Source organism: Dendrobium catenatum, unplaced genomic scaffold, assembly GCF_001605985.2.
Source record: "Dendrobium catenatum unplaced genomic scaffold, ASM160598v2 fragScaff_scaffold_1056, whole genome shotgun sequence".
In the NCBI taxonomy this organism is placed as follows: domain Eukaryota; kingdom Viridiplantae; phylum Streptophyta; class Magnoliopsida; order Asparagales; family Orchidaceae; genus Dendrobium; species Dendrobium catenatum.
Window position 1 is genome coordinate 7,720,295 of NW_021319518.1, and position 25,960 is coordinate 7,746,254.

At 35.3% G+C, this 25,960-nt stretch overlaps 1 protein-coding gene across 5 annotated transcripts in view; it reads left to right on the forward strand.

Annotated features, from left to right (window-relative positions):
- LOC110104645 (nuclear pore complex protein GP210) overlaps positions 1-25,960 on the forward strand; it is a gene marked incomplete at its 3' end in the record, with an annotated part of 65,107 nt that overhangs the window by 29,140 nt on the left and 10,007 nt on the right. For all 5 annotated transcript variants that reach the window (XM_028698194.1, XM_028698195.1, XM_028698198.1 and 2 more), the window contains 11 exon segments: positions 3,459-3,596; positions 3,700-3,819; positions 4,236-4,355; positions 4,798-4,953; positions 5,054-5,116; positions 5,197-5,330; positions 9,499-9,892; positions 20,971-21,073; positions 21,167-21,291; positions 21,456-21,527; positions 21,667-21,748. In XM_028698194.1, the coding sequence (XP_028554027.1) occupies positions 3,459-3,596; positions 3,700-3,819; positions 4,236-4,355; positions 4,798-4,953; positions 5,054-5,116; positions 5,197-5,330; positions 9,499-9,892; positions 20,971-21,073; positions 21,167-21,291; positions 21,456-21,527; positions 21,667-21,748 (1,507 nt within the window).

Sequence of the window (25,960 nt, forward strand, 5' to 3'; positions counted from 1 at the left end):
TCGCGGCGCTTTAAAAAGCGTGCGATGCCTAAAATAGCATTTTCGGGTTTTACAGAAAATATGATGATTACATGAACAATTTTTTAATTTCTTATGAGGGAATTATAATAAACACATAACTACTATTGAGCATAAATATGATGATAAAACCATAATGAGGGTGAGAGGATGTACTTGTTAAGTTAAATGTTATAGATGTATAACTTTATGAAAGCTTAGATGAAATGAAAACTATGGATGATCTAATATCTGATGTATTTAAAGTAATCAGTGGTAGAGCGTGGATAAGTTGAAGTTAACTTCTATGAACAATCCATTTTTGCAAGGTTTTCATTCCTTAGAATTTCTCTAAGTGATGTGGTAAGACATTCACACTTTTGTAGAGCTTCACTTGGTGTGAAAAGCATGCAAAGAAGAGCGAGCGGAAGGACTCAAGAACTAATCTCCCATTAACATAACATTAACATGATAAAATGTGAAAACATATGTAAGAGCCTAAACCAACGTAGGTTGGTTTTGTTACCTTTGTGATGAGAAGACGAAGAGGACGAAGAAGACGAAGGAGTCAAAGGAACTCATTGATTGTGCCGCGTGGAGTCAACGAAGATGAAGTTGTTATTCCAGATTGCTCCCATGTGGGAAGACGAAGCAGCACTGTCGATGCTCGTTCCAGACCAAAGCAGAAAATGAAGGGTTTGTCGTGGGAAACGGTTGACCCACTATGTCGATTTTGAGCTGCTAGGAAGATGAATGAGCTGCTCTGTCGTTTGAGGAGCATCGATTCCTTTACTTGGATGCATGTACGAACGAAGAATATGAACGGAATAAAATAGTTCATTCTTTCACTTGGAAGTTGAGGGAGATGAAGGGGACAATGAGGTCGTCGGTTCTTTCTCGTGAGGAAGACGAGGAGCTTGGGTCAACTTTGTCATTTGGTGTCCTAGGGCATTTTCACTATAAATTAGAGAGGAAGGGTGACATGGTGAGATGGGAGAGAAAGAGATAGCAGGGGGTAAGGAGTGTTCAAAAGCTAGGGATTGACCGACATCAGAAAGAAAGGTTACTTGAGAAAATTTTAGAGTTGATTATTATGAGTTTTTGTTATTTGAAAATTGAGATTTTGTTGAGAATAAAGAGTAAATTATTTAATCATATTATAGATGTATTAGGTTATGAATATTGCATTAAATTTTAGTCGAGAGAAGGCATACATATTAAAATTCAATAATATATGATATTTAATTAGAAAATTTATTTGATGTTAATTAATATATTATATTTCAAAGATAAAATTTAAATATTGAGCAAGTGAGTTTGCGAGCTATTTTGAAAATAAGAATGTATTTTTATATGTGTTAAATATAACGACATTGGAGTAAAGAGTAAAAGTGAAACCTCAAAACATCTAAATTCGAGGTTAATATCATATTCCTAAATTATGGTAATGGAAAAGTTTTTGCTAGATGCATTTATTAGTTTATTATTATTGCGAATTACTTATGTGTTATGTTTGTTTAATGCAATTGATCATATTAAGCTTTATGATATAAATTTATATGATTTGTACAAGTCTTATATTGATATTATGTGAAATGATATAGATTATGCAAATAAAGTTATTAAGTAGAAATGCTTGCGTGTGATGATTGAATGGAGCACATCTTCTTATGATACTGGTTAGGGATGCAACGTATTCATGATTGTGAAATGGAAAATGATTTGGAAAAGCTTATGGAAAAGGAAGTACTTTGATCAGTACTATTTAAACGGCATATCTTACAATGGTTGTAATAATTATAAGAAAGGCTATGACATGATATGATACATGCATATGATATGATTTATGGCCATTTTTAAATTTATAAGTTATTAAATAAAATTGTTTTATAGTTTACAACAAACATGCATAGTATTTCGAAGGTCTTGTATTATTGTAATTTAGTAATATAATGTTTTCACTGAGTTGTGTTATAACTAACTCCATATTTGTAAATGTATATTGATATTATTCAAATAATTTAAATGAGTGGCAAAGGAGAGAATGTTTATCGTAGGTGCAATGCTCCAAGAGAAAGATATTTATAGCATTTTACTTTAATATGCTTGAGGTTTAGTTGCTCTTTTAGTGTATAGGAAATAGTTAAAAAAAATGAAATTTTAAATAGCCCGACTGTTTGTTCCCTCGTTAGTTCGATTCTCTGAATCGGATTGTGACAAGATATGCCACTATTTATAGACTACTAAAAGGTAGCCCTAAAAGCTAAAAGAAGATAGGAGAGGGATATTACTGTTATGGGGAAGGTGAGGAGTAATGGAGGAATGGTTTTGAAATGTTAATGTTGGTTTCCAAAGGTTTCAACAAGGTTCCAAGGGGACCATTTAATTCTCAGTCATTATGAAGTATCTTGAATAATGCAAGGAGAGATGAGGGAGAGAGGTTGACCAAGCTATGTAGGATTTTGACATGACAAGTCAAAAGTATGGTGACAAGTCTAAATGTTAATGTGGAGGCTAAGGTGATGGCGGTCAATTGTTGATCAAAAGGGCTAAATGGGGGTAATTTGACTAGGCTAACGCATAAAATGGCTAGGCTATCTCCATGCTCATGCTTATACAACCAGCATCATGAAACATTAACATCACACAATTTCAACAACCCAAGTCCAAACAACATAAAGGCCCAAAATACTTCACCTGACTCAATTTCCCAAATTTCCCAATAACACAAGAGTCCTGAAAGAAAATAAATATACATTCTAACATGGCCTAGGATATAAGATTTAGGTTCTCTGAAATAATAAACTAACTCCAAAGTGCATCTTGCTTCAAAACAACCACTTTATCATCTATACAAATGGCCTATTTATCGACTAAGAAATTTATTCGGGTCCATTAAAATATTTTGTAGTTAGGTTATATTTGAGAGAACCTATTATCCTACATTCCTGTGAATGTTTATGATTATCTTAGTTAAGCAGGCTTTGGATATATGACAGTCTTCCAACTGCATTATGATTAGATTAAAATAACATTTCTTCTGATTATTAGTTTGTGATGCACTCTCTTATGCATTCCCTTTTGCTTGACGACATGAATCAAGCTTGGATCCCAAATAACGTACTTGAATTTAGAGACCTATCCATAATACTCTTGTTAGAAATTATTAACCAACCTCCTTTCAAGCTTTAGGTTGTCGCCCATGATGAACTTCTGTATTTCAGCAAAAATCTTATCTTAACTTAATTCTTTGACAAGTCTGTCCACAAAAGGATTCATTTATTGTTTTGTTCATGCTCTTTAAGCTAAGCTTATTGTTAATATTAGAATGCATAACAGTTCTACTAAAGCATCTTTTGTCTGTAGCAAGCTTTTTAGTTATTTTTTATTGGACTATTGATCGTAATTTCTTGTTTTTACTGCAAATTTATATGCTTATAAATACTCTTCCTTCTTTGAAGTTCGCATTTATGAATATTCATGTCCATCTGGAGGATGGAATAGTTGAGGTTATTGGAAAGAATAATTCTTCAAGCATTGTAATGGTTTGCTCTAATTTTTCAGTTAGAGCTGCAACTGTGGGAATTACAACTATTTATGTAAGTTTGTTTAATCTGGCTATTTTATTATTTTTACGCTCAATATTGAAAACACTGTAGTCAATTCTCAGAATGCATGACTAGTTTTCCATGAAATTTTCAGGTCCGGGCGAGGCAACGGTCTGGACATGAAAGATTAAGTCAAAGTGTTAAGGTTGAAGTTTACAAACCATTGCAATTGCATCCTGATTATATTTATCTCACGCCTGGTTCTTCTTATTTGGTAAGAACATTAGTTATTCTTTTGTTTTTTTAAACTGCTTTTTTATCTTAATTACACAACTACAACTATGTGTCGTTGATCCAGCTTTCTAAGTAGGCTTTTAGGTTGCGGCTGAAAATAAATCACTTTATTTACCCTTTTGGCATCAGAACTGGCAGTTGATTCTTTAATAAGTGACCTGATCGTTTTATGGTGCTATTCATTCAAGTCAAAATAATACCATATTTTGCACGAATTGCTAGATAAATTAGGATAGGCTGAGTTTGCTTATTCAAAATCACTTAGATAATGCATTTTTTTTATTTTAATTTTCATAGTGCTATTTTGTCCACTTAAATGCTTCCTCATATGTGTGCTCGGAACTAATTCATACTTTATTTATTCATCACATTGCGGTTTTTGTTTCCTTCGGTTAGCTCACAGCCAAAGGTGGTCCAATCACTGGAGGATTTATGGAGTATGCAAGCATGGATGAAGCGACTGCAGTAGTTCAGGCATCTTCTGGAAAACTTTCTGCTATATCCATTGGGAATGCTGTAAGTTGTCTTAGCTTCTTTTTATTTCTAGGCCTTGTCGTAGGAATTTGATCTGAAATAGCATGAGGATGGCAATTGTGGTTTGACGCTCTATGCTCAATGAACATCGTGCGTTTCTTATATGAATATTTTTCATGGGTACATGTTTTTTTTTATATTTTATTATTTATTTATTTATCACTTTCTCGTGTTTTGCCTCCGTTTTTCTCTAGCGTTTTACATATTATAGAATTTATCTTATGGCTTGCCGTAAATCTCACATTTATGAATTTTTTATTTTGTAGTTATCTTTCATATTTTTAATAGAATATGATGGAGAAAAATGATTCATGTAGCCGACCCCATCTAGTGGGATAAAGGCTTGATGTTGTTGTTGTAGTTGTCTTTCATGTTTTTAAAGGCTCAGTATTTATGTAGAATTTTTTGCTGTTTGCAATTTTAGACAGTCCGTGCTGCAGTTTATGGACAAACAGGCGAGCTAATCTGTGAAGCATATAGTAGAGTAGAAGTCGGGGTCCCATCAATAATGATTTTGAGTTCGCAGAGTGACCAGCTATGTATTGGTTGCAAAATGCCAATCTTTCCCTCGTTTCTTCAGGCATGTCTCTAAAATGCTTTCGTCTTTTGTTTATATGTTGTTTATCATTTTTAGTGTGGTAGAGGTTGCATTATATGGTGCAAATCTTTGTTACCGACAGGGAAGCTTATTTTCTTTCTATGAGGTATGCAATAACTATGAATGGACGGTGGACAATGAAAAGGTGAATCTTTGTGTGTGTCTTTGATTTTCCCTTTTTTATGAAGCTGTTGGCAAGTTTATGCAATTTTTATTCTTATATAGACTGTGCACCGTGAAGATGGCGGATCCTTGACATCAGTTGTCGAGAAAGTGCAATTGCAGTGTGCGGATGGATGGTCCACTTTCTGTAATTTCAGTGATAGTGATGTTGGATTTATCAAGGAATTGTTTGGACGGTATTTACTCTTTTTGTGCTTTTACAAGTCTTCTGGATGCTATTAAATGCTACTTACTGTCAACTTGCTTTATTTAATTTTATTATCTCATTTGTAGCTGAATCCTAGAACACTTTCTTGTGCAATTTTGGAACATAACTCATGGGTAGTTTATATTAGTAATCTTTCCTTTTTTAAATTATTTCTAGAACATAACTAATATTGCATGACAACAGAAAGAGCTCAAGATGATTGAATTATCTGATACTCTATCTAAGCATCCATTTTTTTGTCGTTTGCCAGAATGGACTAGGTTCTGGCAATCATGTTCTCTAGTGATAAGCCTGGATATGTAAGTAGACATCTACTAAGCTGCCGAATGTTCACTATTTTGGATTCATAAAATTATGATCTCATGACTAAAATGGAAGAAGGACAAGTTTTTAGTGGAAAATTGCTTTGTTTTGTTTATTTGCAAACATTTCATGGTCTTGTATCACAAATATTGTATTGTCTAACATGATAGATTTGATCATATCATTTTATCAACCACGAAGCAAAGGAAAGGATACATGACATACTGGTGGTTTTCACTAATTTCTCCTAGGCAATCTTAGAATTATAGGATCCAACACCTAGCTGATTTAGTTGCATGGGATTTGTAATTCAAGTATTTTTATAATATGACATGGAATGTATCTAGTCTAATCTTGTAATTTGTGGAACTTGGTTATTAGCAGTAAAACAGATTCACACATGATGTACTTCTGATATTACTGTAGAGTGCTTCAGTTTGATGTAACATCTTTGCTTAAGAGTTAATCAGAACATTTTCCACTAAATGTTGTCCCATGAACTTATTTTTAATGTTATTTAGGCTTCGTTTGGGATGACTTTCTTACTAATTTCTAAAGCAATTTTTTAGAACGAAAAATTCTAGTTTAAAAAATTTTTGTACTATAAAAGATAGTAAGAAAGCTATCCCAAAGGAAGCCTTAATTGATCAAAATTGTTAACAGCTTTCATATGTTCTTGGACTCGAATACCTCGTCTAAGAATTTCTTTTTGAGCATTTTAATTCCACTACCACATGGAAAGAAAAATATAGTTTAAATTGACAACATTTTGATGGAACTCTGAGTTTAGAACCTAGTAAAATTATTTATTGAATAATGAGCGTTAAAATTTTGAGTTTGCAATTATCCACGCATATGTATCAATAACTAGCTATGGAAATAGTAACTTAATTAAAAATTGAAAAACAAAAAACCTTTCATAAAGTGCAAACTACCTGTAAAGCAACTTTGTGTGCTTGCTTAAAATTGGTGTAATATGACCTAGGATTGTAGGAATATGTTGTACCATAACAATTATATAGCCTCTGAGAATATGGGATAGATATTACGAAAATATTAGATTTGGAGAAGTTAAACCATATCTGCAGCATCCCAAAGGTGTTTAAATTTCAAATGCATCTCTTGACAACTGCTTCTTGCAAATGTCTCTATATTACTCAACCAAAGCACCTTTTTTAAAAAATCTGAATCTACTGTTTCTTACTTCTATTATGTTTCTCACTACTCTGTTTTGCAAATGTCTCTATATGCAGCATCCCAAAGGCGTTTAAATCTGAATCAGCCAAAGTAGACTTTTTTGTTATACTACTGCACATTAATACCAAGAAAACTTGATCACTCCGAGCACGCTTATAGTGGCGGCCTGGGTTAACACTAATCATGGTGGAATTGACATTAAAAGAATCTCTCACGGGATATGTTGCTTAGATTGATTCATTGTGTTAAGGTTGCTGGGAGTTGTATACTTTTTATATATCTTGGATGCAGTAGTTGTTACGATACGGCCCGGAGACTAGAATTAACGAGGCCAGAACGGACGGTTGGACGGTTAATTCATTCATTCAAATTCATGAACTGTTAACAACTAAAATCATTCATAAATTGAAGAGCCACAAACAAATTATAAATTTAACCTTATGTTTAAATCATATTTTTTTCCCTGTTTTCATTCGACCACCTTCTTCTATACACATACTTCTCTTTCGATCATTTTTACTTTTCAGGAGACTTACACTAAAAATTTAGTATTACATTTTAAGTTTACATGGTAAACTCAGTGGATAATCATCATAGCATATATAAAATACACATTACACATTCCTATTCTTTTTCTTTTCTTATACAATTAAATATATATAACATTTTATATGCAGTATATCCTTATAATTAACATTTGTAATTAATTCATTTTTTTCTGTTTTATTCGTTCTTTTCCATTTGACATTTATTTCTTTTTTCTTTCAATTAGTAGAGGCCATCTAAACATACCAATAAAGATACATTAATTTTCTTTTTCATTTTCATTTAACATGCACTGGTACGTTGCATTCCCAGCCAGTACAATAAGGGGGTGAACTACCGTAATTTTCATGCATACACCCTTTTTCTTTTTCATTTATACTTCATTTACATATTATTAATTATTTTATTCATTTCATTTCTTAACATGTATTTTTATCTATATATATATATATATATATATATATATACATTTTTCACATGCCTATATATATTGCATTGTACTTTATTTGTTGCTCCATCATTTTTGGACATAATAAACATTTATGCAGAATAATTTAATAAACAATATATGGTATTTAAAACTGGCATGAGAAATAAAGAATCTAATTGTTGTAAAACTACTGTAATTACCCACTTTAATGATTCTCGTGCTTCAATTCCTTTTAATTAGTTTATCCTTGAGATAAATTTCCTTAATGCAACATAAGATTATGCACACAATTGCATAAAATATTGTTATCTCCAAGTTTTATTAATTTTACATGAATGTTTCCTTAATGTAATCTTACCTCAAATCCTTTCTTGAGATTTCTTCTTGGCTTTAGCACTTCAGCTTCTTGCACTAGGTTAATCTAATCCTCCACTGTTTCAAATAATTTTAAGTTGCATTAATCATTGCTAACTAGTTTTATAAAGTAAGTATTATCACAATAACATTAAATTGATTTGGCGTCTTTAATAATAATTTCAAAGGTGTCGATAATCATCTATATTACTATCAAGCATGAAGTACTTCTTTGCCAAATCATAATTATGATTATAGCATCTACTAGTAATCTAATGTAATTGCAAATTAAATATTATAAAATTAAATTTAATTATCTCAATAAATCAAATCTTTACTTCATCCTTAGTGAAATGAGACTTTCACCCACTAGATTCTTTCTTCTTATTTTACAATCACCTATTATTTTGTCAATTAGAGAAATTCAAAATAAAATTTTGAATATAACATAATAATTTAAATCAATTATTCTTTCCTCCGTTGTCAGAAATAGAAAGTCGTTGTTTTGTCCTTTCCAAAAAAATTTCTTCTTTCCTAATTTTCATTCTCTTTCTCTCATTTCCTTTCTCTACCTGCACTTAAGATAATTGATCCTTTTGTTGGATTATATCACAGAAAAAATTTGCACAAACTAAATGGAATTGGAAAACCTACATTCCTTCTCGTTCTTCCTCTAGGTCTGTTTCTTTCTGCTCCCTTCATTCATTTGGCTTAACTGGACGAAGCAAAATGAAATTGTCTCGTGTGTGGAGTCACTATTTTTCACTCTTGTACGCGTTTCTTCACTTGTTCATGCGATCCGACCCATCCATATGACGCATGCATGTGGCCCGCTCTAGTTGCTGTTCTGCTCGCAATTCCGCTGTTTGCTGCTGTGATAGGCCGGTTCAATTTAACCGGTCAGACCTGTTCTTACAGTAGCTGTTCATTTCTTTTAAATTTTCTCCAATATGTCATGATTTAGACGACTGGGAATTTGAAACGAAGGCATATCAATCAGCAAGAGTTCATTAGTTAAGACTAAAAGGAAGATCCTGTGGGCATTTTACAGTATGCTAGTCAATCATTTTCCTTGTTAATATTGGTTCTCTCAATGACAATGAACATGTTTTGAAGATTTTACAATTTTTCCAACATACGTTATTGTTGAGAATTGCATTGTGCTTATACTTTATGGTATTTCAATTTGAATTTTGTGTTTGTGTTCAAGAACCTTATGATAAGGACTTGAACAGCATGATTTACCTAGTACTTTAATGATATTCGGCATTTGTTCTTCAATAACTTATTGTTTATTTTCAAATAGATCTTCTGGCAGAGCAGAAGTTTCTGTTTCATTTTCTTGTGACTTCCTATTATCCGGCACCACACAAACTGTACATTACACTGCTTCCAAGACCTTGACAGTGGTGCCTGATCCTCCCCTCGCACTTGGCATGCCAATAACATGGGTTCTCCCCCCATCCTATACAACTTCTGATCTTCTGCCAAGTTTGACAGACTCTTATGGGTTAGATGTGCATAGTCACAGGAAAGGAGTCGTTTATTCTGTATTGAGGACATGCGAAAGCAAGCACGACTCTATTTCTATCCATGGTGGTAAAATCAGAACTAGGGACAGCAATGATTTAGCTTGCATACTGGGAAAAGACCTAACTACTCGAAGGACGGAAATTGCATCATGTGTACGAGTTGCCCAGGTTAGTTACTTGCCCATAGTCGCAAATGATTTTGTTCTTTCACCATTGACGTGAAGTATTATTTTGGCAACACAATAAAGGTATATTATCCTTCACATATTTTGGAATTATCTGTTATTCTGCCAGTTCTTCAATCATTAGCTGTTTTTTTAACATCTTGCCTTCTTTTACAGTCATGCATTGAACTTTTATTATTACTTCTTCTTGAGACATGGCGACCTGAACATGACCTGCTTGATAAAAGAATTAAGTAGGTCATACGAGGTTCCAGTTTGTCCACTTGTTTGACCTTCCCATTTGGTTTAGAGATGCTTGGAAATAGAATGGAAGGAAAAGGGAAGATGGGAGGGGGGGGGTACAGACAACATAGAGTTAGCCAAGGAAGTATGTCACGAGCGAGGGAGAGAGGGGAAGGGAGGGAGGGAGGGATGTAAATTTTGAAGATTTGATGACAAGAGAGGTTATTAGAAAATGAGAGATCATATGATTGAATTTTATTCCCCTATTTTATATGAAAAACAAGATGAGATGTAGAAAGATAACTAAGAAATAAATCTAAAAATCAATCTTTAGTTATGAAATTCGTTATTAATTATGAAGCAGAAAAACAGTGCTGTTGTCCACTGATTGATCTCGATGAAAAGTTTCCATCCATGTATTGTTGGATTATTGTAGATGCAAAATAACTGTCCACATATTGATGGATTGTTGTGGATAGAAATCTCCTGTCTACATATTATTAAGTTACTATAGATGGAAATGGGTTGGCCATGGATTCTTGTTTATTTTAGCAATAAATATTGCTAACTTGCACTAAGAAGAAAAGCACATTTATTGCCTTCGTGTTGGCTTGATAAGTTGAGTTTCAATAGTCATTGTGTTACACTAAGAAGTTTATGATGCAAGACATCTAAGGGTCTAGAGTTTTTATCACAGATCTAATGTGTAATGACATATTATATATACTAAGTTAATGAATAGGCAATACTATTTTTAATTTGTTTTTTAGATTTGATGCAAACAATCTAACAAAACAATTGCAAAAAAATCATGAAAATTTCTTGAGGAAGCAAACTATCAAACAAAGATTTTTCTCACTAACAATAAATAGTTAATTTGAGCTAATCAATTTAAATTTGACTCAATTTTCATCTTGATCTAACTCAATTCGACTAGATTAAATCAATTGGTTCAATTAAATTAATTTGCTCGATTTGGTGTTCAATTCTTTAATTTGAGTCATATTGAACTTAATTGAGACAAATCAATCAATTTCTGATCGAACTAACTCAATTTGACTAGTTTGGTTAATTTTTTTTGTTGAATCTGTCTAGATTGAACCCAAGTCGATTCCAATTGGTTCACCCGGTTCAATTTTAACCTAATCCGGGCTTTCAAATACCAGTTTTAAAGTTAAGTTATGACCACCTTATCTCATAAATACTATATAACTTGTGGGATTATGCTAAAAAAGGGGCAAATCATAGATCAATTGATCTTCTGATGAATTTAGGACAATGGAAATAAATAAATTAAAACGTAAAAATTATTCTCATTAATAATTATATGTGTACTAAGTGCACATTAGTAAAAGTTAAAGAAAAAAAGCATAATAAAATATAATATTATATTTTGTGGATGCTTTATTTAGAAAGATTCAATTTCATTATAAAAATGAAAGGAGATACAACAGGAGCTCTTGTGGATGCTTTATATGATATTCATCAAGAATGTATCGAGTAATACATAGTTGATCACCAGTAGAGATACCAACGGCTGGACCGACTTTGAATTCCAACTACGAAGCCAGCATTGCTTTGATCAGTTTCATTTATAGGAAAACTAAAGATTATATATATATATATATATTTCACTTGAGAAAGCAACAAAAGAAAGAAATAATTAACTGGCCAGGCATCATCTTTGCATTAATGCTACCGATGTTGATCCTACCATATGAGCAAGCTTTATGATGGGAATCAATAATGTCACGATCAAATGATTTGTTGGCACCTACTAAGCAGTAGTATGTCCTCTGTTATAAAAGTCACTCTAATGAGCTTAAGAACAAGTATCTAACAAATTGATGATTTAATTACATTAGCTTCAACGTAAGCCACAATTATTTATTTGCATAAAAATAGGATCAACATGACCTCACAGAGTTGAGAAGTAATTGAAAGTAACACAATTATTGAAGAACTACAAATAAAAATATATAAAAACAGTCAAGATATACATGTTGCAAGCGAAAGCAAACAAACACAAAGCACAAATAATTTTACTTGAGAAAAAGCTCTAAGCCATTTGTAGAATTATTCTAAAAAAGATTTATGAGCGTAGCTTCGATGCATAGAAAATAGAATGGTGGAGTGTGAATCATGATAATACTAATAAACAAATAAATTATATATCACCTGAGGACCAGGAAAGCTATCCACTGGTCATAAAGTGGTCACTTGACATCCTTTTGAAGGAAGGCGAACTCCTTAATACATACCTCAAAGTGTGGATAGTAAAAACAATGAAATGTTTTCAAACCATTATTGCATAAGGCAGTTGGTAAATAGGAACTTAAACTACTTTAAAGAAATATTCATGTTACCAAGGCTCTTTAACAATCACATTAAGGTGGCTAAAGATTTTAGCTGCATTATATCTTTTGTTAGTGGGGATTGGTTCTTCTGTTGGGGTGTAACAGTCACACATGATCTGTATGTAAGCAAAATCTAAGAAGCAAACATAAGAAAATGATGATAAAAGACCAAGTTCACCGAGCAATGAAAAAAAGAACAAAAAAAAGGATATGAATTGTTTCAGACCAAATAAAACTACCTTTGAACTGCAAGACTTGAGTGCAAGTCAACACTAATTTATGCTTAAAAGCTTTGATATGAGTTTTTTAAATATGCCAGACAAAGTCTTACTAATTCTTAAGTCTGAAACGTAGGAATTCTGAAATTAATTGCATGGCATCTCTTTCAGAAGTTGGAGAGATGGTGGATGAAATAAAAGAGAAACCAAAGTTTAGGATTTTGATTTTAACCTAATACATGAGAATTTAAATCCTTTTAAGTAATCATAATTAACATAAATGATGAATCACAATCATTTGGTAGTGTTTCCAATGGTTGGAAGGTTAAAGATAATATATTTTCAAGGGTTTCATACTCTAGTTGTTAATAACTACATCTCTGTTTGTTCACCCAGAACTGCTTGTAGTTTGCAGATCTGCAGTACATCAATTTCAACTATTTAAAAAATACTGGAATAGAACATCTTATGACAGAAGAACTATGAAGCATTAGCTCTAAACAAAATAGGATAACCCTTGAAAGTGTTCTGGCTGTAGGAAACATCACATTTTATGAGGTAGAGCCAAACCTTAAGGCAAATAGATGTAGAAGTAAATTACAATCTTATGTGGAGATGAAGCTACCAAGAGTTTTAAAGTGTTGAGCTATGGTTTTATATTAGGGAAATAATACATATTTATAAATATATATATATATACATATTTATAAATATATATATATAATTATGTAATTAATAATAATAACTAAGAAAATAAGGAATAAGCTTAATCGGGAGAATAAGAAACAGAAGATTTTTCAAACCTTGGAGAAGAAGATGCATACAAGTGATTTTACATGTTCTGAGGAGATGGAAGCGATAAAAAGCTGTGGCTGAATAATAAATATTTATAATTAAGTAATTAATAGTAATAATTGAATATAATTTATAAATATCAAGTAAGCTAGGTCTTTTTAAATGTTAAATATTACATTATTATTATTGAACTTATCAAATCATATTAAATAAACAACAAGGCTAAGATTGAATGTGGAAATATTAAAAAGAATGTATGATGAACACAATGATGAATGGTTTACCTAAATAGGATCTAAATTGGCATAAGTAGTAGAAATTTTTTAGTAATCCGCAACAATTAGATAGAATCTTGCACTATCGGAATTTTAAAATCGGATGCTATAAATTATACTTTCAACCTTAAAATAACTCGCTTACATAAGTTGCATAAAAAAGCTTCACAAAACAAATGAAGCATGTAGATCATTTGCATGTTTTTAATGCATTTTGTGTTTCATATTTAGGTGACATATAGACCAAATTTCTTTCGATGATTTGACAAACCTCGCACACTTTATCAAGAATGGTTGTGTGACCAATGACACATAACATTGCTCCATTTCATCTGATGTGAAACGACCAGGAAGTTTTAGGAAATAATAAAATTATTGAAGTTTATTACTTTAAGATTAATGAATCGTAAGAAATAGCTTTAAGAATTATCCCTTGAAATTTTGCTTGGGCATGCAATTGCACTTTTAAGAGAACAGACCACTTTAAAATAAAATCAGAAATTACAATAAAACTAGATGTAATGGTAATAATATTCCGCAAGTTAATATCAAGAGCTTTCACCTCAAGTTTCCCTCTCTCACTCGCGCTCTTTGAGGGGCTTTAGCGGAGGGAAACCTTTAGCAAACTAAGCGATGCCACTAGGATGGTGACGACGCTGATGGTCTTGATCCACAGTGGAGTGGCCGGAGAAGGAAGCACATGTGGATGTCCGATGAGCTGCCACTGGCTGGAAGATCGTTGTTCGTCGATCGTCTCGGCGAGATGGAAGAGTATACGATCTATGTAGTCTTCAACGGAAGCTTCGAATTCCCAGTAGGAATCAAAGAAGGGTGAGTGAAGGATGTTGATTTGCCCTTGAGAGTTGTATGCAAATCAGTTGTCGTTTTCTGGATCGGCCATCCAAGAACATGGGCGTATTCGTGGTTGTGAACCTTGTAGGAGCCGCTGGTGTGTGAGGGGAGAAGGAATGTGTTAGACCGGTCCACTGGACCAGTCCAGCCGGTCCAAGTGGGACCGGCTTACGGGCGAAACAGCGATGCTCTTCCACCTCTGGCGGATGCCGCGCAAGCCGCGATTCTACGGGAGCGTTTTAGGAAGGAATTTTGAAGAAGTTTAGGAGGGAAATTGAATGTGGGGATTGTTTAGGGATTTCCTTTTGATTTGTATGCATTAAATACTTTGTTTTCCTAGGGTTAGGGCATCTTGAATTTGGCTGAAATTTGAGATCTCTTAGATTTAGGTTTTCTTTTGGGCTCTAGTGGCATCTAGAGATTGGGAGAGAACGATCTGCCTCTCGAATAGAGGATCAATTGTATCTTGCTATTTTCCGTTTTCCTTTCTGCAAATAATACAAATTATCTATTGCTTTCGTGGTTTTGGCAGACTTTTGTGAAGAATTCTCGCTGTTTTCCGAATATTGATATGAAATACTTGAGAAATTCAAGTGTTTCCTATCAAATTGGTATCAGAGCAAGTCGTGGGACTGGTGGAGGGCTGATTTCGGCAAATATCAGCCGTGATTAATTGCCCGGGAATTGCTGTTTTTGAAGTTCCAAATCCAGAATTTGTTATTTTACAAACTCTGGATTGTGATGGCGGCCAAAAAGGTGGATGCTCTGGAGGAAATGCTTGAAGGGGAGATGAATCAAATCAAAATGACTGTGGAGGAAAGGTTTTCCTCCATGGAAGGACAAGTCGCCGATCTCCGAGACATGATGAAGAAGATGTTAGAAATTCAAAATCAAACCGCGGCTTCCGTGGCAAGAGAGGAAGGAAAAAGTACGAATTCGAAAATTCGTAGGGAGGAAGATGAGGTGGAAATCTTGGAAGGAGGAAGAAGAAGGCTCCATTTGGAGCCTCTCCAGAGGGAAGAAAGAGTGGGTGGATATGGAGAACGTCAGGAGGGATACTATGGTCATCAAGATGCTGATTTTGAAGACAGAAGGGGGGATTTCGAAGGGGGTTTGGGCTATGGTAGAGCAAGGGAAAACTGGGAAACATGTGGTTCCCCTAGCACTTGGGAGAGGGGAAACTATGGAAGAATCCGGGGCAATGGGGGCGACCAGAAGGTGAGGAAGTTGAAGATGCCTATATTCGAAGGATAGATGCGTATGGGTGGATTTACAAGGTGGAGCGATACTTCGCCATCAATGGGCTGACGGAGGAGGAGAAGCTAACCGCAGCCGGATTGTGCGTGGAAGGAAAAGCCTTGTCGTGGTATTAGTGGAGAGATCAGAGGAGACCTATCAGGAACTGGAGGGAATTCAAGGACTGTATAATAGAATGTTTTCAAACCGACTGGGGAGGAGATTTCTATGAGCAGTTCTTTGCTCTGGCACAGGAGGGATCAGTAGCAGACTACCGGGAGCAGTTTGAGCACCTAGCCAGTAGGGTGGAGCGATTATCAGATACGATATTGGAGGGGAACTTCATGAAGGGATTGAAGGCAGAGATCCGAGCAGCATTGAAGGTTTTGATGCCTCGTGATTTGGGGGAGGCCATGAAGTTGGCGAAGCTGGTAGAAAATCAGAAGAATCTAGAGAAGGGAGCCAGGAGTAGCAGCTCAGGAGGCTCTTATAGGATGACAACCTCTCTTCTAGCTCCCAAGGGGCTTGCATCAGGAAACATAAATGAGACCACCAGGGAGAAGTCAGTAGGAGGAGGGAGTGGGAAAAATTTCAAGAGGCTGACAGAGACAGAGATGTAGGAGAAGAGGGCAAATGGGTTGTGTTTCAGGTGCGAGGAGAAGTATACGCTAGGGCATCGGTGCAAGGACTGAACTCTTCAGGTTCTCATTGTCTGCGATGAAGAGGAAACAGAGGAGGGAGGTGAGGAGATGGAGGAGAAGCTACACTTGGATCTAGCTGAGCTTTCCCTGAACTCAGTGGTAGGATTCACTATGAATCATACCATGAAGATGAAGGGGGAGATAGAGGGCAGGGAGGTGGTAGTGCTAATTGATAGTAGGGCTACCTACAATTTTATTTTCACTCAGGCCATTGACCAATTAATTATTTTTATTATAATTAAGTACTAATTATGATAAATAGTTATAATTAATTACTTAATTATAATATATTATCGTTATCTATTAACTAATTAATTATTATTAATTATAATTAATTAAGGTCAATAAAAAAAGAAACATCTCTCTCCTTCGATCCTCGTGTCAACACCGACAACCCCGCGAAGGTACGAATTTTCTAAACTCAGATTGTCGCTTTCGTTGTATGCGGCGGACCGGAAAATCGCCTATACACGCCTTTATTGCGCGTGGTGGGATGGGACCCCGGTCTGACGCTTACGATAAGCCGGACAATCACCTAAACTCTACTTCGGCGTTCGTGGCGCACCGGAAAATCGCCTATACATGCCTTTATTGCGCATGGTGGGATGGGACCCCGGTGCGGCACCTACGGCGAGGCGGGTCACTTATAAGTACCCCCGAGCGGGGGGAAAACAAATTGTGTCTTTTAAACAGGTACCATCAAAGACCTCATACACGCCTTTGTTGCGCGTGGTGGGATGAACAAAAAAATCACGGCCGCGGTGTCCTCGTCCGAGGACACCTATCATACACGTCTTTATTGCGAGTGGTGGGAAATGCTTAGTTTTCCGTAGTCTTCCCCTAAATAGGGGAGACGCTGGGAGGTTGTCGAAATTTCGGGTGAAATCGTACCTGGACCTAATTGAACTCAAAGAACAGTGGTTGACTTGTGAACTTGATTGGACCAAATTGACATAAAAGAACTCAAACTCAAATGAACTAAGTACTGTGGACATACACTCAATTTGAACAAGAACCTGAACATACAAAATTGACTACAAAGGACATGAATTGGGACTTAATTTGAATATCAAATGAACATGAACTTGGACTCTCATTTGAACTTCAACTTGAACTCATGATTGGACTTGAGCTAGAACAAGATCTTGAACTCAAATGAGTTTGGCGCGAGGAGCTTTGACTTGAACATGAACATGACAAAAGAATTAAAGCAAGATAGCTTGAACTTCATTTGAACTTAGTCTAAATCATGGTGGACTAAGCTTGAATTTGAATAAAATATAAAGGACACAAAATGAAACTAAGAAATATTGGGCTTGGTTTTAAATGAAGCATTTGAGTTGAACCAAACTCAAATGAATGAGTGGACTTGACTTTGAACATTCAAACTCAAAAGACTTGAACAAATGATAAAGGACTTGATGACTTTAGACAACAGTGCACTTTTATGAAGAAGGAATTTTGTGATGAATACGGAAGCTCGCACACAATCAAAGTTACTCAAGTGTAAATAAACACTAGGCTCCAACAAATGACAACGATCAATGACATGAAGTTTCCCATAAAGATCAAGAGTCCTCATGTAAATGTCAACTAGCAACAATGCAAAGATATGCAATACATACAATCTCTCGACAAATGCAGATGTATGTATAACATGCCACCCCTGGGTAGATGCATAAAGACTACAGTAAATGCAATATCCTGTAGTCAACTTCAGTCTAAGGATGAATACATCTACCTCCAACAGTAGTGGCTGTATTGTAAAGACCAAAATCACATAGAGACTACAAGTTCCTACGAGCTTCTACAATCCAAGGCAGGAGATTAGTTAGTGCACTATGATCCACCTACAAAAAGTAAATAGTGCACGACAGTCTACCTGTACAAAGCCGCAAACAACTGATCCAGAAGCTTCTACGCCATGCCACCGGAGCCGCAACTTCCATGCAAGCGGACTGAAGGCATCTACAAATATTTCAAAATACCCTTGCACGTGCACTGTAATTTGTATACACATAGGTACACTAAAGGGGAAAATACAATCTGAACCCGCATGGGCCCCGACGAGCGTGTTATTGATACACAAGTGACGTCTAGGGATGTTGCGCGGCCTGACAAGTGAATTAAAGTTCGAAATCGATCCTTCTATACAGGTCAATAGAAGTCTATAGGATTCGAACCAACAAACAAATATACGGTTGTAGCGACCATCATATTTGTCTTAATATGTTCATATTAGGCCTTCAAGGTCTATAACAACGAGAATTCACTATCAAGGGCATAAAGCTTACAAAATCTGATCCTCTATCGTCAAGTTGATAGGGTTGACAGGGTTCAATCAATAAAGAGAAATAATCCCAAACACCTCGATGATGGCTGCGTTGAACAATAAATCTCAACCGGAGGAGTCCATTCCAAGTACTCAAAATTCCATTCCAAATACTTCAAATGCCCATGAAAATCCAAAACTCCAAAAAATCCCAAAAATTTGAAAAATATTTAAAATGAAATAAATCCATCAACCCACTGAAAGCAAAATCCATCCAACCTCCGCAACAGTTTGCTGAGGTGGATAAATTAAATACTACTTAAGCTCACAAAGAGCCAAATGCCTAATCGAAAATATCACTAGGATCCATTCTCAAAATAGTCTCCTGCTAGTAAGGACGTGGTACGTGTCCTCTAACCGGCAGTTTTGCCGCCAAATGACACTGCAGGTAAACGGTTATGACCCGGAGCTCTTTGAACCGAGTGATTTTGCCGCCAAACGGCACCACGAAATACCGGTTAGGGCCAGAGCCAATACGCTCCTTATTGGCATCAAATCCTTGAGATATGAATCAATATGATATGATAGATAGGGTACAAAGCCCTCTGTTAGTTAAGGTGGGTTCAATTTTGTCCCCTTATGCAAATACCCACCCCAGGTCTACAAGGTCCCCTTGGACGAAGCAAACCATGGCTGCCGACAAGGATCAGGGACTACCTCCTATGACTAAGTAGATCAGGGACTACCTCCTATGACTGCCGACATGGGTTCAATTCTGTCAGGTTGGGTCGACTACCTCCTATGACTAAGTAGATCAGGGACCACGATGGTCCGGGATGACGGAACCATGGGATCTTGATCGGGTCCATCATCCATTCTCCCACCATCCGCTTTAAGTGCAAGATGGCGTAATTTCTATTTTGAATATCAAAATCTTCAAATTCCCAACTATTTCCAAACTTTCCAAACCTTTCCAAATACCCAAATCCAAACCCAATTTCCAATTTCCAAACCCAATGATGCTGCTATATGCCAGTTAACACGTATTCTCTACGTATCTGATTGACGACTAGCCTTAATCGAAAGTTCTCTCTCGTGATCGGGAGGGTAATTAACTATAGGGGCTTGCGCCTATAGAAAACTAGAACTCAGATCATAAAGTCCTCGCAAAATGAGGGCGAAATCTCTGGTTAGTGTCTTATCTACAAACCCATCTGCCTTCCAAAATTTACCCCGGAACTTATTCCGTTAAAACTCCCTCGCCGAATAAAAAGAAAGCGAGCGGAGGCCGAGGCCGAATTTTCGGAGCCCACACAATTCCAAAGTTAATCCAATCATCTTTTGAATTTAAATCATCTTAATTGCAATCTTAAAATTGAGTTAGCCAATATTTTGATAAAAGATAATTTAGAATACTATTTTAATAAAAAAATTCTCAAGTGCCAAACAATCTTGAGATATAATTAATCATAGGGGTTTGCCTTTTTGAGGGACTTGCATCCCGACATAAATTAAGCATTACTCAATCAAATATATTATGCAGGAGAAAATATTTGTGAAATAAAAGTTCAGAACTCTTTTTTGTTATTGAGTCTATATCTAAATAATATTTTTGTCTTTCAGAATAATATATTAATTTATATGCTGAACTCAATTACAAATTGTTTCAAATCTGTTGATTAAAGTTTCCCATCTAGATGATTATCGTTTGAACTTCTTTTTTTCTTCATTTTAGTATCCTGACTTTTCATATGATATATTAAAAATACGAATAATTATTTGCATTAGTACCTAGTTCATGCTATGCTTCATTTAGGATAACGAAAGTGGCAACTTCGTATGGTTAAATACATTTAGGCAAGCACATGAGGTTTTACTTTTCTTGTCTTGCTCAGGTGCATAATTGTACTCTTTGAAATGATTATTGGTTTTTAGTATTTTGCTTGGTAAAGATTTTGCTGCTTTTTGCTGGTGCTAAATTAAATTTCTAGAAAATATTTTCCTAACTCTTGTATTTAGTGTTATTTAGTTTTTTAAATAGTTGTGCCATATTGATACTTAACCGAATGGCCAAGGAGTTATATGTTAAGTGTTTTTAGTTTTATTTAAAGATTATGTTTACTATTTTCTCAGGTGGCACAAGTAAGGGTATCTGCAGGAGAAAATTCTTTCCATTCGGCATACCTTGGTGTCAATGCAAGGCTGGAGTTGAAAATTGACTACTGTGATGAGTTGGGTAATTTTCCTTCATGAGCATTTTACATTTTCTTTTGTGTTTTATTTGCTAAAAAACTTATGAACATTGTTATATATAATTTTGTTTGCTTAGGATTCAAATTTGCTGAAGCAAATGGTGTGGTTCCACTGGATGTTGAAATTAATTACCCAAATGTACTATCCATTCAAATGTCTGATGCTGGAAGTATAACTTCTGCTGAAAAAATCATTCTGCAGGTTTTCACACTTCCCTTATGGAATTAAAATTTATATTTAAATCTTCTGGGATCACGAGAGCTGCGTTTAAATGATTGTTGGAATCTCACGTTAAATTAGAATTACTGTTTTTCTTTTGTTGAATCTACTCTAAAATCCTTCTGAAAAATTTCTCTGGTTTGAAGGCGAAGGGTCCAGGGAGAGCTCTTGCAAGGATATCGATCAGTCACAATCCAAATAAGGCAGAGTTCATTCTGGTACTTATTATTATTATTATTATTTTACTTCAACATGTTGAATTCTGCAGTCATCATGAGGTTTGTCTTAATGAAAATAGAACTGTTTTATATGCTGTCATTTGATGCTGTCGATGTGTGCTTTTCTCCTAATCTTCAGGTATCAGTTGGTGCACAGCTGTATCCTCAGAATCCGGTTCTGAACGTGGGGAATGCTATTAATTTTTCTGTAATTGCTGATGGTTAGTCGTTTTTGCATTAATTTTCTAGCTATATAAAAGCGCAAATGTTAAAACTATTATCATTACTACTAATTTTTCTTCTTTCTTTTGTAAGTGATATGAAATTTGCAAAAGCTATTTTAATATTATGCTTACCTTTTGAAACTAATTTTTAAGTGATAACTCGTTTAGGTATGACCTCAATATCAATACCAGGATTGACCCAATCGAAAATGATGAATTTGGCAGACAATGGATGTAGTGTTGTACAAAAGTTGTTTTTTTTTTTAATTATAGTGAAAAGTACTCAAAAGTCACACATTTTATAAAACAAACTGAGCTAACGCGTCCAAAATATTGCTAATGCTTATAATGAACACTCATATTGTCTGAGTCACGACATAAAGAAAATTAAAAAAAACTTCTACTCGCAAGATGGGGCCGTGCAAGATGGGGGCGTAAGTTTGTCATGTGCAAGCGATGATAAGTTGTTGTGAATCAATACATATATTTGTTTTATCCCATAAATTTAATTTAAATAATTTATATAAAAATAAAATCCATATTACATCCCCCAAAATGTTGTCAATCCTAATCATTTACTATGCACTCATACCAATGCTGCATAATTTCTCGTCTTCTGATGCTCGCTTGGTCATTCTTTAAATCAGTTATGCTTTCTTATTTTTTCTCTCATTCCCTTAGTCGCAGGCACTCTTACGACTCCCTCATCTCTTAAATCCTGTGAAACCTGATTTAAATCCCTTGTTCGGCCCCTTCGGCCTTTAATTTTAAAGGAAAAAAAAAATTAATCAAAATACCAATGTAGGCCCCTCACCTGCTTATTCTATTCTTCCAATTTCTCCTAGCCGCTGCTCTCTTTTCTCCTCCTATGCCTTAAACTCTAAATATTGGTTGCTCGCACCTCTCTTCTTCGCCAATTTCTTCCTCTCTTTGATTACCAGCACCACATATAAACCAATTGCCGCACAAACCAGCGAATAGTCACAACTTTAGCGAGCAGTAACACACTCTCTATTTCTCAGTCTTTTCTTTCTTTCTCCATCTCTAAATCTCCCTCTCTATTTCTCTCAAAAAGAAAAAAAAAGAGCCATGAAAAGAAACAGACAGAAAAAGTTAGTATTAAATCTCACTTTGATTTCATTTCCTTGTATTGTAATCTACAATAATTGCTTTACACACAAAGTTATAAATGTAAGAGCAGCTTTGCTGCGTTATGAGACATAAGTACTCGTGCACCCTAATTTGATGCGGCGGGGAAATCATGTCATTCTTTTTCACGTTTAGGGGACCTACACACATATTTCTTCGTGATATAGGTACCAATGTGCGTCTTTCTTGACTTAGCAGAGGGAAAAAGTTGCAAACTTTTGTGTCGGTATGAAGGCCTATACATGGCTTTCTTGGTGTGGTTGGGTAGAAGATCTGGTTTTGGTGTTTACATAACCCTTACATGCTTTTTTTTAGCATTTTAGACAGGTCTAGCACTTTCTCACATGTCGCATACGTGGGAGAGATGTCGGTGCTCAATTTAAATTTCAAGTGAACGTAGTTGCAAAAAATTTGAAAAGAACAAAATGAGAAGGGCCTTCTGAATTTCGAATGCAACAAAAAAAAATGCATGAAAATGAACTGAAAGGCTACAAATTACCAAAACAAGAATAATATTGAACACTTTGAATGAAATACTTATATTCTTACAAGAGCAAGAGTGAACTCAAAAAAGGCTTGAAGGAAACTTGAAAGCTTGCTAAAGAGCATGAACAAGACCTTTCACTGAAAATCCAGGATGAGGAATTTTGAAATAAAGATTTACTATGAAAATGGCCAAGACAGTTGCTTCTTTTACAGAAGAATATTCCACTATTGGGTCTATTTCTATAAAAATGCAAATTAAATTTAAGCTAATAAATGGTATTCTAAATGCATGATAAGAATCAAACTTGTTACAGTCACTACCGGATCTACAACATTGACAAGCAAGTTGACAGAATGCAATCTCTAAAGCTCAAAAATGAAATATTGCATTCATGATAATGACAAGATGTTTGTGCAAATAAGTAAATCTAGATAATGCTTAGTTATAAGGGCACATCACAAGTCAACTTCATCCTTGTAAGATGAGCTAACCGTCAAACATAGATTCATTGGCCCGTGCTCTGATAAACTTCAAGCATAAAATTATAAAATATTACACAAATTAAAAAAAAAATTGAACTAAAATTCTATTGTTTAGAGAATTGTGAAATTTTTTGAAAATCATTTAATCACTTTGAAAATTCATAAAAATCTCTTTCGAACTTAGATTTATGATCAAGTTCTTGTACAACATTCTCGAATTGATCACCTTGCCTATGGGGTAGGTTTATCAGTTCTGTCAAGACCCGGCCCGGCAAGCCCGTTGATAACGGGGCGGGAACAGTCAGTCGTACGGAAGAGCATATAAAACATAATCAAATTCATTATAATTTTAACATCAATACATAAATGTCATCCAACATTAAATGAAAGAGCCACTAAAAGACATCAAACTGAAATGTTCCTGACGAGGACATCGATCCAAGGTTCAAACAGATGTATCGCCGGAAGCATCGCAGATCGACGGCCACGATTAAAAGCTTATATTTTTAGTTATTATGCATTTTATTTTATGTATTCCTTTTGTACCCTTATGTTGAGTTGAGTCATGTTGGGGCCCTGAGGGCAATTTAGTCTTTATTTCTTCTTGTATGCTTGAGACCTATATATAGGGGTTTTTTCTCTTGTAATAGCTAATGAATATTTGAATGAAAATTATTTTGTTTCTACTTCTTCTTCTTGCATGAGAGCTTGAGAAGGGAGAGAGCTCAAGGGGAGCAAATCGCAAGGCCCACCAGTCGTTGGAAGAGTCCGCGGCTCGTGGTTAGGTTTTCTATCTTCTCCTTCATATTCACCTCCCTCTTCTTTCTCCTCCACCACAAGAAGACCCCTTCCTCTTTCCCAAACCCGCCGGCCCTAAGCCTTCCTTGGCCGCCGACCACCCCACCTCCTCCACCCGTCCAAGCCCTTCACCACCGGCCCTCTTCCACACTCCCCACTTGTTTGAATTTTGAAAATACATATTATTTGAGTTAAGAAAATTTCCAAATTTGTCAAGCCAAATATGGAAAGTTTTCAAATTCAAAACAATTCGAAATTCGAATCAAGGTGGATCTCTTAATCAAACCTCCTCATGCACACAAGCAAATTTGGAAGGTTTGTAACTTGCTTCCACATCCTCTCCTCTCCCTCTTGATGCCGCCGGCCTTACTAGGCTTTCCCCTCATTAATTGCTCCATTAATCCCCCCCTCAATTTGAAATTAAAAAATTAATTTCAATTAAAAAAAACTCCCTCCCAAAATTTCAAATCCTGAAATTTATTGCAGGATTTGCTTTAAAACTCCTCCCTCTCCTCTCTTGAAACTGCCCCCCTCCTTGACTCCCCCCATTAATTCCCCAATCAATGCCATAACTCCCTTGGATTTGAAATTCAAAATCCAAGTCAATTCCCTCTCAATTTTAATCAAAACTGAAATTAATTTTCAGATTTTGATTAATCTCCCTACACTCTCCACTAAGCCTAATTTCTCTAAACCCAAGCTCCCTTTCCCTTACACCCGCCGGCTTCACCCTCTTCTGGAAGACCACTTGAATCGCATCCTTCCCACACTCATAGACGTCCTCGACGAACAATTCAAGGACTACTCGTGGACCGTCAACGACTATCCGTCCATGCCTCCACCACCGCAACCTTTCCGTGGCTCAAGATCATTGGTGTTGCGACCTTCCTCATGGCATCGTTAAGTGTGTTGAAGATCTTCTCCCGCTAAGCCTAGTGTAGTTGAGTGATCCATCTCCAAGGTGAAAACTCTCTATATTAAATTGCGGATTGTTGATTAATAGCTTTTGGTATTGCTACTATCTTTGGTTACCTAGGAGTTTTGGCTAATCTACTTGTACTCCTTCGCCTAAGCAAGTTAACACTAAGAACCTTTAATGATTTTACTTGTTATCTCAATAAGCTCTTAATTGGAATTCCATTGTCAATCACTTTTAATTTTCTTAAGAAGCTCCTTCGCATGTAGTATTACATCAGTTCCAAACTGTTCTTCTCACACAACTGTTAAAACTTTTAAACTATCAATTAGATAAACTTCATATTACTGATCAAACACAAGTACATACTCAAACTT